Here is a 13975-nt window from a genome sequence, read left to right on the forward strand (position 1 = left end):
TCAAACAGCGTCAGCTAAGAATTTTCAGTATCCCAGCAAGATAGCTCTCAAGATGCTTTTATTATCTTCGACTACCAGATTATTTGGGTGCTGTGGCCAGATGAAAGGTAAATTTTCCTTGGTCTTGTCTGCCATCAGTCTAAGGTTAGTGTCCAATAAGTTCTGTTGATGGATGTTAAATACCTAGTAATTGAAGGTAATAGGGTGAACAGGTGTTGGGTGTTGATTATATATACATCCGAGTACAATTAACTAAAGAGCCAGCCAGCACTGGCTAGAGATTGTTAGGAATGGAATAGTGAGCTCTGCGCCAAGCAATAAACAGTCTCCACCAAAGCATCCTAGTCTCAGTGTCTTCTTCTCAAACAGGCTTGGAAGTTTCTCGGACATCTAATTGTAGTCAGCTCAACTGCTCTAGTGATTTCAGCACATACTCTGATGCCATATCACCATCAACAGGCCTGGCTTGCATTTTCAGGACATAATAGGTTGACACCATGACACAATGCACTTCATATGCAGATCCCTTGAATATACTTAGCCACCAGTTCACAGCGAGAACAGCAGCACAACTTACAGTGCAAGATCAGAACAGCAGAGTTTTCCCACGATTCAGCCTGTACTATAAAAAGGCCAGCTATGTATCTTTACTAGTTGCACAGATTTCAACATTGATGTCCACTTTTATGAAAACAGAATGACCTTCTTAAAATCTTAATCTCTCACTATATCATATCATGCATTGCATTTTTTCTCAACTAACAAAAACTCTTCATTGCAGTTACACATTATATAAAAGTTTAGACAGCAACGCGTGTGCAGTACCTGCAGAATCTGGTGATAGATGAGGAAAACAATGTTAAAGAGTTGTCATGACATGGATTCAAAGATGGTCCCATTTCAATTGAAGGTCAATTCCCTCATTTTTACTTTTCATAATTTGGATGGAATAAAGGAATAGAAATAAAAACAAGAAATGCTGGAAATACTCAGTAGGTCTGGCAGCATCTGTGGAGAGAGAAGCAGATGCTGGCAGACCTGCTGAGTATTTCCAGCATTTCTTGTTTTTATTTCAGATTTCCAGCATCTGTAGTATTTTGCTTTTATTTTAAAGGAATAGAAAGTTGGGTATCCAAGTTTGCAAATGACACAAAATTAAGAGGGACAGCAAGTACTGCAGATAAGAGCAGAAAACTGTAAAGGGACATAGATTAACTGAGCAGGCAAAGCTATGGAAAATAGAGTTCAATATGGGAAATTCATTTTGGGCCCAAGAAAGATAAATCGGAGTAATTTCTATATGGTGAAAAACTATGCACTGTAGAGGAGCAAAGAGATTTGAGAGTCCAAGTACACAAATCATTGGAAGTCTGTAGAAAGGTACAAAAAGTAACCAATATGACTAATTGAATGTTGGCCTTTATTGGAACAACATAGCGAAGGAAGCTGTGGTACAGTTATATAGAGCCTTTGTCAGACCCCATCTGGAGTACAGAGTTCAGTCTTAAGCACAGCACTTTAGGAAGGCTATATTGGCTTTAGAAGGAGTGCAGAGCTAGTTTATCTGAATACCACCACATGCCATCTTAAAGAGTTATTTTATGAAGACAAGTCGCACAAGGTATTTTTTTTATTCATTCATGGGATGTTGGCGTCGCTGGCTAGACCAGCATTTATTACTCGTCCCTAATTGCTTTTGAGAAGGTGATGGTGAGTTGCCTTCGTGAACCACTGCAGTCCATGTGGGGTAGGTACACCCACAGTGCTGTTAGGAAGGGAGTTCCAGGATTTTGACCCAGCAAAAGTGAAGGAACGGCAATATAGTTCCAAGTCAGGATGGTGCATGGCTTGGAGAGGAACTTGCAGGTGGTGGCATTCCCATGCATTTGCTGCCCTTGTCCTTCCAGGTGGTAGAAGTCATGGGTTTGGAAGGTGCTGGTGAAGGAGCCTTGGTGCGTTGCTGCAGTGCATCTTGTAGATGATACACACTGCTGCCACTGTGCATCGATGGTGGAGGGAGTGAATGTTTGTAGATGGGATGCCAAGCAAGTGGGCTGCTTTGTCCTGGATGGTGTCGAGCTTCTTGAGTGTTGTTGGAGCTGCACCCATCCAGGCAAAATGAGAGTATTCCATCACACTTCTGATTTGTGCCTTGTAGATGGTGGACAGACTTTGGGGAATCAGGAGGTGAGTTACCTGCCACAGGATTCCTACCCTCTGACCTGCTCTTGTAGCCAAGGTATTTATATGGCTACTCCAGATCAGTTTCTAGTCAATGGTAACCCCCAGGATGTTGATAGTGGGGGATCCAGCGATCGTAATGACATTGAATGTCAAGGGGAGATGGTTACATTATCTCTTGTTGGATTGGAGAATCTGGTGGGGGGGTCAAGAACAAGGAGACATAATCTTAAAATTAGAGCTTGGCCATTCAGGAACTAAATCAACTAGATGCACTTTTTCCACACAAAGGTTATCAGAAATCTGGAAAACTCTCCCCCAAAGGCTGCAGATGCTAGGACAATTGGAGTTTTCAAGTCTGAGATATAGATTTTTGTTCGGTAAGGATATCCAGGGATTTGGTGCAAAGACAGGTAAATAAAGTTGAGATGCAGGTCAACCATGATCAAATTGAATGGCGGAGCAGTTTCCGTGGAACTGAATGGACTACTCTCTGTTCCTAAAGTTACTATGTGCAAGGCCTGTGCTACTGTCGCCAAGTTCTCCAAGTGTAGGTTTCAAATAGCTGACTGCAACTGAAATAAACTCTTGAAATTTGACGAGAAGACAAGTCTGCCACCAGTCAATGGAAACTGGATTTAATAGCATATGGGTAGAATTCATTTCAAAGAAGCTAGGCCCCTATAATCAGTCTAAAGACTATGGTTTCCATTCAAATACTTTGCACAGACTTGAACAGGTGCAGAAGAGCTGTAAACCTGTGTTCAAACCATGGACCTTTCCTCTGTCTCTATTCTGAATGTTATCAGCTCTTGCTTAAAGAAACAGTTCATGAAATTGTTCAAAATTTAACTTTCAACTGAATAAGTAAAGTGAACTGAATTTATTTATAGTAGCATAGAATTACATGGAATATACAGCACAGAAACAGGCCATTTGCCCAACCAGCCCATGCCAGTGTTTATGCTCCAATCAAGCCTCCTCCCAGGCTAATCCAGCTTCCCCTTAAATACATCTATAATATACAAGTCAACTGTCTGCTGTAGCAGAAAATTCCTTATTCTCACCACTCTCTGGTACTATGCTATCAATTTATTTAACAGAGTAATCCAAGCTCAACAAATTCTGGTGCAGTTACTATATTTATATGCATTTAAAGACTGAAGTGCAGCATCTGAAGCATTTCAGAATGGTGCAAGCAAGATACTGGGCTTCCTGCGAACATACGAATTAGGAGCAGGAGTAGGCCATTCGGCCCCTTCAGGCCTGCTCCGCCATTTAAGAAGATCATGACTGATCTGATTGTGGCCTCAACTCCACTTTCCTGCCTTCCCCCGATACCTTTTGACTCTGTTGTCAGTCACGAATTTATATACCTCTGTGTTAAAAATATTCAATGACTCTGCCTCCACTGCTCTCTGGGAAAGAGTTCCAGTGACTCACAACCCTCAGAGAAAAAATTTCTCCTCATCCCCGTTTTAAATGGCCGACCCCTTATTTTTAAACTGTGTCCCCTAGTTCTAGCCTCTCCCTCAAGGGCAAACATCCTTTCAGCATCAACACTGTCAAGACCCCTCAGGATCTTATGTTTCAATAAGATCAACTCTCATCTTCAAAACTCTAATGGACACAGACCCAAACTGTCTAACCTTCCGTCATAAGATAACCACCACCCTCATCTTCTTCCTATGCGCAATACAGTATCAGTATCAACACAGTGCGTCCCATTATTGCTCATCTATTCCACGAAGCCGAATAGTGTCTTCAATCACAATTTTCAATTGCTTCCTAAATGATTCCAGGGTTTTTGCTTCTATTACAGCAACCATAATTCTATTCCATGTGCGAACTACTCTTGATACAAGTCCTAAATTTTACTTTTAATAGCTTGAACCTATGTTCTATATTTTCTAATACTTAATGTCTTTTGAGATAACCTCTCAGTCTATATAGACCAAAAGACCCAAGTTTTTCCAGCCATCGCAAATAACTGATTCTTCTGACTTGTGGCTCGATTCACTGTCTCCAGATTTGAACATTTTTCATGTCTCACTGATCAGAACTGCACAAAGAATTTAAGATGTGATGTGACCAGAGTACAATGCAGCTTGTGCAGGATGTCCTCTGACTTGTACCGTTCAACATTTTATCTACTTTGTTGGTTGCTGCTCAGCAGGTACCGTACATGGTGAGCATTACATCTATTAAACCCTATACTCCACCATCAGCTCATCCAAAACTCTGCAGCCTAGCATCTGAACCAGCGCCAAATCTCACTTGTCTATTTACCCCCATTGTCTCTCAGTGCCCCAACCGCATACATTTAAAATGATCATCCTTTTTAAAATTCTTCCATGGCCTTGACCCTCCTCATCTCTGTAACCTCAAGCTCTATAATCCTGATCCCAAATTCTCTGCTTTTCTGGTGCATTCCCCTTCCGTTGTCCCACCATTACCATCCATGCCTGTAGTCTCCCATGAATTTCTTCCCCAAACCCTTCCACCTCCCTCTCTTTCTCAAAGACCCTCCTTAAAGCCCATCTTTTTGATCAAGCTATTGGTCACCCCATCTAATATCTCCTCCTTCAACCTGCTTTGTTCTTTTTTCCTCTCACATCTCTGTGAAATGCTTTGGAAAGTGCTTTTCTATGTTCAACAATGCAAACTGTTATAGATCTCATTCAATTTCACCTTTAACATTTTTCTACAGCAAGAACAGTAATAGTTACGTTGCCCATTTTTTTCTTCCTTTTGTGGTTCTTAAAACTTGTATTAAATTTAACCTGCCATTGTTCTCTCCAGTTGCATATTTCATCCAACTCCTTTTGCATTCCTCAGTTGCCTCCTCAGAAACAACTGCCCCTTTCGGCAAACTCACAAGGCCACCTGTGAATTTCTGAAAAACATTCACTATAACTTGCACTTATGCTTCATTCTGTGGGGATGAGATTAAATGAACCAAAATATAGGCAATGTTATGAGGGGTTGTTTCCTCTTTAAATGATGTTCTTGAGAATTAAAATAGTTGCAGTCCACATTACTCCAATGTCTGAAAGACAAAATTCCTTTGGGTCTTCGAGATTGAGGTAGTTTGGCCTGTTGGACCCATTTTCCTTTGCCTCGACTGAACAAGGGTGACCATTCTCAAAACATCTTGCATTTAATCGAAATTTATTTCTACAACCACTTTTACAGAGTTAGATATGCATATTTCTCTATCTTTAGGGGGAGGGGGACTGGCTGTGCTGCTGATGGCAAGGATTTCAGGAAATGGAAGGCAAACACTAAGAATGGTTTTCAAACTGGGGCTAAAAGAAAAATGAAAATATAACATTTAAAAACTATTTCATCCCCACGCTCCATGCCAAAATGAATTTTTGCTGCTAAGTTTTACAGAGCACTCACTAAGTCCAAATAACTTTTAATACAGCTTTTTAGAAATTCAGACACTAGAGCACATAGTAAAAGTAAAAAAAAAATTTTTATCACTCACCTCCCTTCTCCATCTCTGCAGTTAGGGCACGAGCAGGCAACTCTTCTTAGTCTTTTGCCAGGCTGAACATCCGGATCACTAGCTGGCTGGAGCTGTACTTGGGTGATGTTGTTAGGGCTAACAGTGCCCAGTGCAGCATTGGCAATGCTGCCAACAGCTACTGTAACTGGAGTTACAGTGGCGGGCTGTACTTTCAGATGCCATTTTGTATCTCCACCATCCTGGGTCTGCTGTTGACCTGTGGAACAGTATTATATGTAAAGTTATTTGTTCTTTATATTTGAACTGTACATAAAAAAGTGGTCAAAGCATCGATGCAATAAAATTCGAACAATTCATTTTTACTTGAACATCTAGTTTTTGTAAATACAACCTTTTTAAATTGAACAAATGCCCATATTCTTAGGTACCATACAGACATCATTGATAAACCTATGGCATACACATTTATATAAATTTCAATAATGGAACATAGAACATAGGAACAAGAGTAGGCCATTCAGCCCCTCAAGCCCGTTCTACCATTCTTTTAGATCATGGCTGATATGTACCTCAACATTGATTAGCACATGGGATTATGATATTATTGCTATCACAGAGACATGGTTGAGGGAGGAGCAGGACTGGCAGCTCAATATTCCAGGGTATGGAATCTTCAGGCATGACAGGGGAGGGGTTAAAAGTGGAGGTGGCATTGCAGTGTTGATCAAGGAGTCAATTACTGCAGTAAGGAGGGATGATATCTTGGAAAGTTCCTCAAAGAGGCCATATGGGTAGAACTTAAAAACAAAAAGGGGCAATCACTTGGCTGGGCGTGTACTACAGGTCTCCAAACAGTCAGGGAGAGACAGAGTTGAAGTTTCAGTAGGGGACTACTTTGGGAATAGTGATCACAATTCCGTAAGCTTTAAAATACTCATGGACAAAGACGAGAGTGGTCCTAAAGGAAGAGTGCTAAATTGGGGGAAGGCCAACTATACCAAAATTCGGCAGGAGCTGGGGAATGTAGATTGGGAGCAGCTGTTTGAAAGTAAATCCACATGTGATATGTGGGAGGCTTTTAAAGAGAGGTTGATTAGCGTGCAGGAGAGACATGTTCCTGTGAAAATGAGGGATAGAAATGGCAAGATTAGGGAACCATGGATGACAGGTGAAATTGTGAGACTAGCTAAGAGGAAAAAGGAAGCATACATAAGGTCTAGGCGGCTGATGAAAGACGAAGCTTTGAAAGAATATCGGGAATGTAGGACCAATCTGAAACGAGGAATTAAGAGGGCTAAAAGGGGTCATGAAATATCTTTAGCAAACAGGGTTAAAGAAAATCCCAAAGCCTTTTATTCATATATAAGGAGAAAGAGGGTAACTAGAGAAAGGATTGGCCCACTAAAGAACAAAGGAGGAATGTTATGCTTGGACTCAGAGAAAATGGGTGAGATTCTAAACGAGTACTTTGCATCGGTATTCACCGAGGAGAGGGACATGACGGATGTTGAGGTTAGGAACAGATGTTTGATTACTCTAGGTCAAGTCGGCATACGGAGGGAGGAAGTGTTGGGTATTCTAAAGGGCATTAAGGTGGACAAGTCCCCAGGTCCGGATGGGATCTATCCCAGGTTACTGAGGGAAGCGAGAGAGGAAATAGCTGGGGCCTTAACAGATATCTTTGCAGCATCCTTAAACACGGGTGAGGTCCCGGAGGACTGGAGAATTGCTAATGTTGTCCCCTTGTTTAAGAAGGGTAGCAGGGATAATCCAGGTAATTATAGACCGGTGAGCCTGATGTCAGTGGTAGGGAAGCTGCTGGAGAAGATACTGAGGGATAGGATCTATTCCCATTTGGAAGAAAATGGGCTTATCAGTGATAGGCAACATGGTTTTGTGCAGGGAAGGTCATGTCTTACCAACTTAATAGAATTCTTTGAGGAAGTGACAAAGTTGATTGATGAGGGAAGGGCTGTCGATGTCATATACATGGACTTCAGTAAGGCGTTTGATAAGGTTCCCCATGGCAGGCTGATGGAGAAAGTGAAGGCGCTTGGGGTCCAAGGTGTACTAGCTAGATGGATAAAGAACTGGCTGGGCAACAGGAGACAGAGAGTAGCAGTAGAAGGGAGTTTCTCAAAATGGAGACGTGTGACCAGTGGTGTTCCACAGGGATCCGTGCTGGGACCACTGTTGTTTGTGATATACATAAATGATTTGGAGGAAAGTATAGGTGGACTGATTAGCAAGTTTGCAGACGACACTAAGATTGGTGGAGTAGCAGATAGGGGACTGTCAGAGAATACAGCAGAATATAGATAGATTGGAGAGTTGGGCAGAGAAATGGCAGATGGAGTTCAATCAGGGCAAATGCGAGGTGATGCATTTTGGAAGATCCAATTCAAGAGTGAACTATACAGTAAATGGAAAAGTCCTGGGGAAAATTGATGTCCAGAGAGATTTGGGTGTTCAGGTCCACTGTTCCCTGAAGGTGGCAACGCAGGTAAATAGAGTGGTCAAGAAGGCATACGGCATGCTTTCCTTCATCGGACGGGGTATTGAGTACAAGAGTTGGCAGGTCATGTTACAGTTGTATAGGACTTTGGTTCGGCCACATTTGGAATACTGCGTACAGTTCTGGTCGCCACATTATCAAAAGGATGTGGATGCTTTGGAGAGGGTGCAGAGGAGGTTCACCAGGATGTTGCCTGGTATGGAGGGCGCTAGCTATGAAGAGAGGTTGAGTAGATTAGGATTATTTTCATTAGAAAGACGGAGGTTGAGGGGGGACCTGATTGAGGTGTACAAAATCATGAGAGGTATAGACAGGGTGGATAGCAAGAGGCTTTTTCCCAGAGTGGGGGATTCAATTACTAGAGGACACGAGTTCAAAGTGAAAGGGGAAAAGTTTAGTGGGGATATGCGTGGAAAGTTCTTTACGCAGAGGGTGGTGGGTGCCTGGAACGCGTTGCCAGAGGAGGTGGTAGATGCGGGCACGATGGAGTCTTTTAAGGTGTATCTAGACAGATACATGAATGGGCAGGAAGAAAAGAGATACAGAACCTTAGAAAATAGGCGACATGTTTAGAGAGATGATCTGGATCGGCACAGGCTTGGAGGGCCGAAGGGCCTGTTCCTGTGCTGTAATTATCTTTGTTCTTTGTTCTTTAGAGGAGCAGATATGTAGGCAAATCTCAGACAAGTGTAAAAATAATAGGGTAATAATAGTAGGGGATTTCAACTTCCCCAATATCAACTGGGATAGTCTTAGTGCAAAAGGCTTAAAGGGGGCGGAATTCTTAAAATGCATACAGGAGAGCTTTTTGAGTCAGTACGTAGAAAGTCCTACAAGCGAAGGACAGTACTGGACCTAATCCTAAGGAACGAAGCTGGACAAGTGGTAGAAGTGTCAGTGAGGGAGCATTTCAGGGATAGTGACCATAACTCTGTTAGATTTAAGGTAGTTATGGAAAAGGACGAAGACGGGCCAGAAATAAAGGCACTGAATTGGGGGAAGGCAGATTTCAATATGATAAAACAGGATCTGGCCAAAGAGGACTGGGGAGCAGCTACTTGTAGGAAAGTCTACATCAGACCAGTGGGTGTCATTCAAAGAGGAAATAGTGAGAGTTCAGAGCCAACATGTACCCCTTTTTTATATTCATTTGTGGGATGTGGGCGTTGCTGGCTAGGCCAGCATTTGTTGCCCATCCCTAATTGCCCTTGAACTGAGTGGCTTGCTAGGCCATTTCAGAAGACATTTTAAGAGTCAACCACACTGGGTAGGACCAACAAGTCCAGGGAACCCTGGATGTCAAGGGATATAGGGGATTGGATAAGGAAAGAAAAAGGAGGCTTATGGCAGATTCAGAGCACTGAAAACAGTGGAGGCCCTACAGGAATATAGAAAGTGCAGGGGGGGGTACCTAAAAAAGTAATTAGGAGAGCGAAGAGGGGACATGAAAAAACACTGGCGGGCAAGACAAAGGAAAATCGTAAGGCATTTTATAAGTATATTAAGGGCAAGAGGATAAGTAGGGAAAGAGTAGGGTCCATTAGGGACCAAAGTGGCAATGTGTGTGTGGAGCCGGAGGACATAGGTGAGGTTTTAAATGATTACTTTTCATCTGTGTTCGCTATGAAGAAGGACGATGTAGGTGTAGAGATCAGGGAGGGGGATTGTGATATACTTGAACATATTAGCATTGAAAGGGAGGAAGTATTAGCTGTTTTAGTGGGCTTAAAAGTGGATAAATCCCCAGGTCCAGATGAGATGTATCCCAGGCTGTTATGTGAAGCAAGGGAGGAGATTACAGGGGCTCTGACACAAATTTTCGAAACCTCTCTGGGCACAGGAGAGGTACCAGAGGACTGGAGGACAGCGAATGTGGTACCATTATTCAATAGGGGTAGCAAGGATAAACCAGGTAATTACAGGCCGGTGAGTCTAACATCAGTGGTTGGGAAACTATTGGAAAAAATTCTGAGGGACAGGATTAATCTCCACTTGGAGAGGCAGGGATTAATCAGGGATAGTCAGCATGGTTTTGTCAGGGGGAGATTGTGTATGACAAACTTGATTGAGTTGTTCGAGGCGACGACAAGATGTGTCGATGAAGGTAAAGTAGTTGATGTAGTCTACATGGACTTCAGTAAGGTTTTTGATAAGGTCCCGCGTGGGAGATTGGTCAAGAAGGTAAGAGCCCATGGGATCCAGGGCAATTTGGCAAATTGGATCCAAAATTGGCTTAGTGGCAGGAGGCAGAGGATGATGGTCGAGGGTTGTTTCTGCGAGTGGAAGTCTGTGACCAGTGGTGTACCACAGGGATCGGTGCTGGGACCCTTGCTGTTTGTAGTGTACATTAATGATTTAGACGTGAATATAGGAGGTATGATCTGTAAGTTCACGGATGACACGAAAATTGGAGGTGTTGTAAATAGTGAGGAGGAAAGCCTTAGATTACAGGATGATACAGATGGGCTGGTAAGATGGGCGGAGTAGTGGCAAATGGAATTTAATCCTCAGAAGTGTGAGGTGATGCATTTTGGGAGGACTAACAAGGCTAGGGAATATACAATGGATGGTAAGACCCTAGGATGTACAGAAGGTCAGAGGGACCTTGGTGTATTTGTCATAGATCACTGAAGGCAGCAGCACAGGTAGATAAGGTGGTTAGGATGACATATGGGATACTTGCCTTTATTAGCCGAGGCACAGAATATAAGAGCAGGGAGATTATGTACTGTTCTGGTCGTCACACCATAGGAAGGATGTGATTACACTGGAGAGGTTGCAGAGGAGATTCACCAGGATGTTGCCTGGGCTACAGCATTTCGGTTATGAAGAGAGACTGAAAAGGCTAGGGTCGTTTTCCTTGGAGCAGAGAAGGCTGAGGGGGGACCCGATTGAGGTATACAAAATTATGAGGGGCACTGATAGATTATACAGGAAGAAACTTTTTCCCCTTAGCGGAGGGGTCAATAACCAGGGGCATAGATTTAAGGTCAGGGGCAGGAGGTTTAGAGTGGATTTGAGGAAAAATGTTTTCACCAAGAGGGTGGTTGGAATCTGGAATGCACTGCCTGAAGAGGCAGGAATCATCACAACATTTAAGTAGTATTTAGATGAGCACTTGAAACACCACAACATACAAGGCTACGGGCCAAGTGCTGGAAAAATGGTATTACAATAGGTAGGTAATTGATGGCCGGCACAGACACGATGGGCCAAAAGGCCTGTTTCTGTGCTGTATGACTCTATGACTCAACTCCATTTACCTGGCTGTGCTCCAGATCCCTCCCTCAATAACTCTTACCTAACAAAAATCTATGATCTTAGTATCGAAAATTTCAATTCACTCAGCAACCACAGCCATCTGGGGAGACAGGTCCAGATTTTCACTACCCTTTGTGTGAATAAATGTTTCCTGATTTCAGTTCTCAATGGTCTAGCTCCAATTGCAAAATTCTTCTTCTTCTGAATTCCCTCACTAGAGAAATAGTTTCTCTGTCTCTACCCTTTCGTATCATTTTAAAAGACCTTGATTAGATCACCCCAGAACCTTTTAAACTCAAGGGAATGGAAAACAAAATTTTGCAACCTGTCCCCATAATTTAATCCTTCAGTCCCAGCATTATTCTGGTGTATCTGTGCCATACCACCTCCAAGGCCCATATATCTTTATTGAGGTGTGGGGCCCAAAGCCGAACAGAGCATTTCAAATGGGGTCCCACCAAGAGTCTGTACAAGTGAAGTATTATTTCCCCAGTTCTATAGCTACAGCAGACGTGGTCTCTTCAGACTACTAGAAAAGATCGGATGTCCACCAAAGCTACTAAGTATCATCACCTCATTCCATGACAATATGAAAGGCACAATTCAACATGGTGGCTCCTCATCAGAGCCCTTTCCTATCCTGAGTGGTGTGAAACAGGGCTGTGTTCTCGCACCCACACTTTTTGGGATTTTCTTCTCCCTGCTGCTTTCACATGCGTTCAAATCCTCTGAAGAAGGAATTTTCCTCCACACAAGATCAGGGGGCAGGTTGTTCAACCTTGCCCGTCTAAGAGCGAAGTCCAAAGTACGGAAAGTCCTCATCAGAGAACTCCTCTTTGCTGACGATGCTACTTTAACATCTCACACTGAAGAATGCCTGCAGAGTCTCATCGACAGGTTTGCGTCTGCCTGAAATGAATTTGGCCTAACCATCAGCCTCAAGAAAACGAACATCATGGGGCAGGATGTCAGAAATGCTCCATCCATCAATATTGGCGACCACGCTCTGGAAGTGGTTCAAGAGTTCACCTACCTAGGCTCAACTATCACCAGTAACCTGTCTCTAGATGCAGAAATCAACAAGCGCATGGGTAAGGCTTCCACTGCTATGTCCAGACTGGCCAAGAGAGTGTGGGAAAATGGCGCACTGACACGGAACACAAAAGTCCGAGTGTATCAGGCCTGTGTCCTCAGTACCTTGCTCTACGGCAGCGAGGCCTGGACAACGTATGCCAGCCAAGAGCGACGTCTCAATTCATTCCATCTTCGCTGCCTTCGGAGAATACTTGGCATCAGGTGGCAGGACTATATCTCCAACACAGAAGTCCTTGAAGCGGCCAACACCCCCAGCTTATACACACTACTGAGTCAGCGGCGCTTGAGATGGCTTGGCCATGTGAGCCGCATGGAAGATGGCAGGATCCCCAAAGACACATTGTACAGCGAGCTCGCCACTGGTATCAGACCCACCGGCCGTCCATGTCTCCGTTATAAAGACGTCTGCAAACGCGACATGAAATCGTGTGACATTGATCACAAGTCGTGGGAGTCAGTTGCCAGCATTCGCCAGAGCTGGCGGGCAGCCATAAAGACAGGGCTAAATTGTGGCGAGTCGAAGAGACTTAGTAGTTGGCAGGAAAAAAGACAGAGGCGCAAGGGGAGAGCCAACTGTGCAACAGCCCCAACAAACAAATTTCTCTGCAGCACCTGTGGAAGAGCCTGTCACTCCAGAATTGGCCTTTATAGCCACTCCAGGCGCTGCTTCACAAACCACTGACCACCTCCAGGCGCGTATCCATTGTCTCTCGAGATAAGGAGGCCCAAAAGAAAGAAAGAAAGAAAGAAAGAAATAGCTACACATAAAATTTATGCTTACAGACTTTTAAAACAAGAACCCATACCCATGTGATTAATCTGACAAAATAAGCTTGGAGGGTACTGGCAGGTTTGGAGGTGGGAGGTAGGGCTGGTGGTAGACAACAAAACAGCCAAAATCTTCATTGAAACATTTTTTGGCATACAACCAAATTGTTTTTTTTTAAATGACAATTGGCGAAAAATTTTCTAGAATGCGCCCAGTTTGTTAAGACATTTTCCCTCACCTTTCAGCTTTAAAATCTTTTGCCCAAGAAGTAAGAAGGTAATGGGGCACCTGGGACAGAACCAACAATGTATTTCCTGAAACCAATGAGATTTCAGGATTCAGAAAGAAGCAGGAATGATGGAGAAGATAACAGGATGAATTAAAGTCAAATCACGTACAGAAACAAAAAGAGGGAAAGAAATATTTAATGAGAGAAAAAAAGAGAAAGAAAGAAATTTTAATTTGAAAAAAATTTCTCCCAATTAACTACCTGTAGGAATGCCTCACCACAATTTAAATCGTTCCCTTTCTGAACTGGAGATGTTGATTGGCATTGCAGGAACATAAATCTCATTTAAAAAAGCGACTTGCGCTATTAAGTACTAACCATAACTTTCTGCAGCGAGTTTAATGGCAAACTGTTGTTTTCGCAAAATTAACGATGCACAAATCGTCCAAC

At 43.1% G+C, this 13975-nt stretch overlaps 1 protein-coding gene across 2 annotated transcripts in view; it reads right to left on the bottom strand.

Moving 5' to 3' along the window:
• sp4 (sp4 transcription factor) overlaps positions 1-13975 on the bottom strand; it is a 108483-nt gene that overhangs the window by 51616 nt on the left and 42892 nt on the right. For both annotated transcript variants that reach the window (XM_068008935.1, XM_068008943.1), the window contains exon 4: positions 5675-5912. In XM_068008935.1, coding sequence (XP_067865036.1) covers positions 5675-5912 — 238 coding nt within the window. The remainder of the gene's footprint in view (positions 1-5674; positions 5913-13975) is intronic.

This window comes from Heterodontus francisci, chromosome 2 (assembly GCF_036365525.1).
Source record: "Heterodontus francisci isolate sHetFra1 chromosome 2, sHetFra1.hap1, whole genome shotgun sequence".
Taxonomy (NCBI): domain Eukaryota; kingdom Metazoa; phylum Chordata; class Chondrichthyes; order Heterodontiformes; family Heterodontidae; genus Heterodontus; species Heterodontus francisci.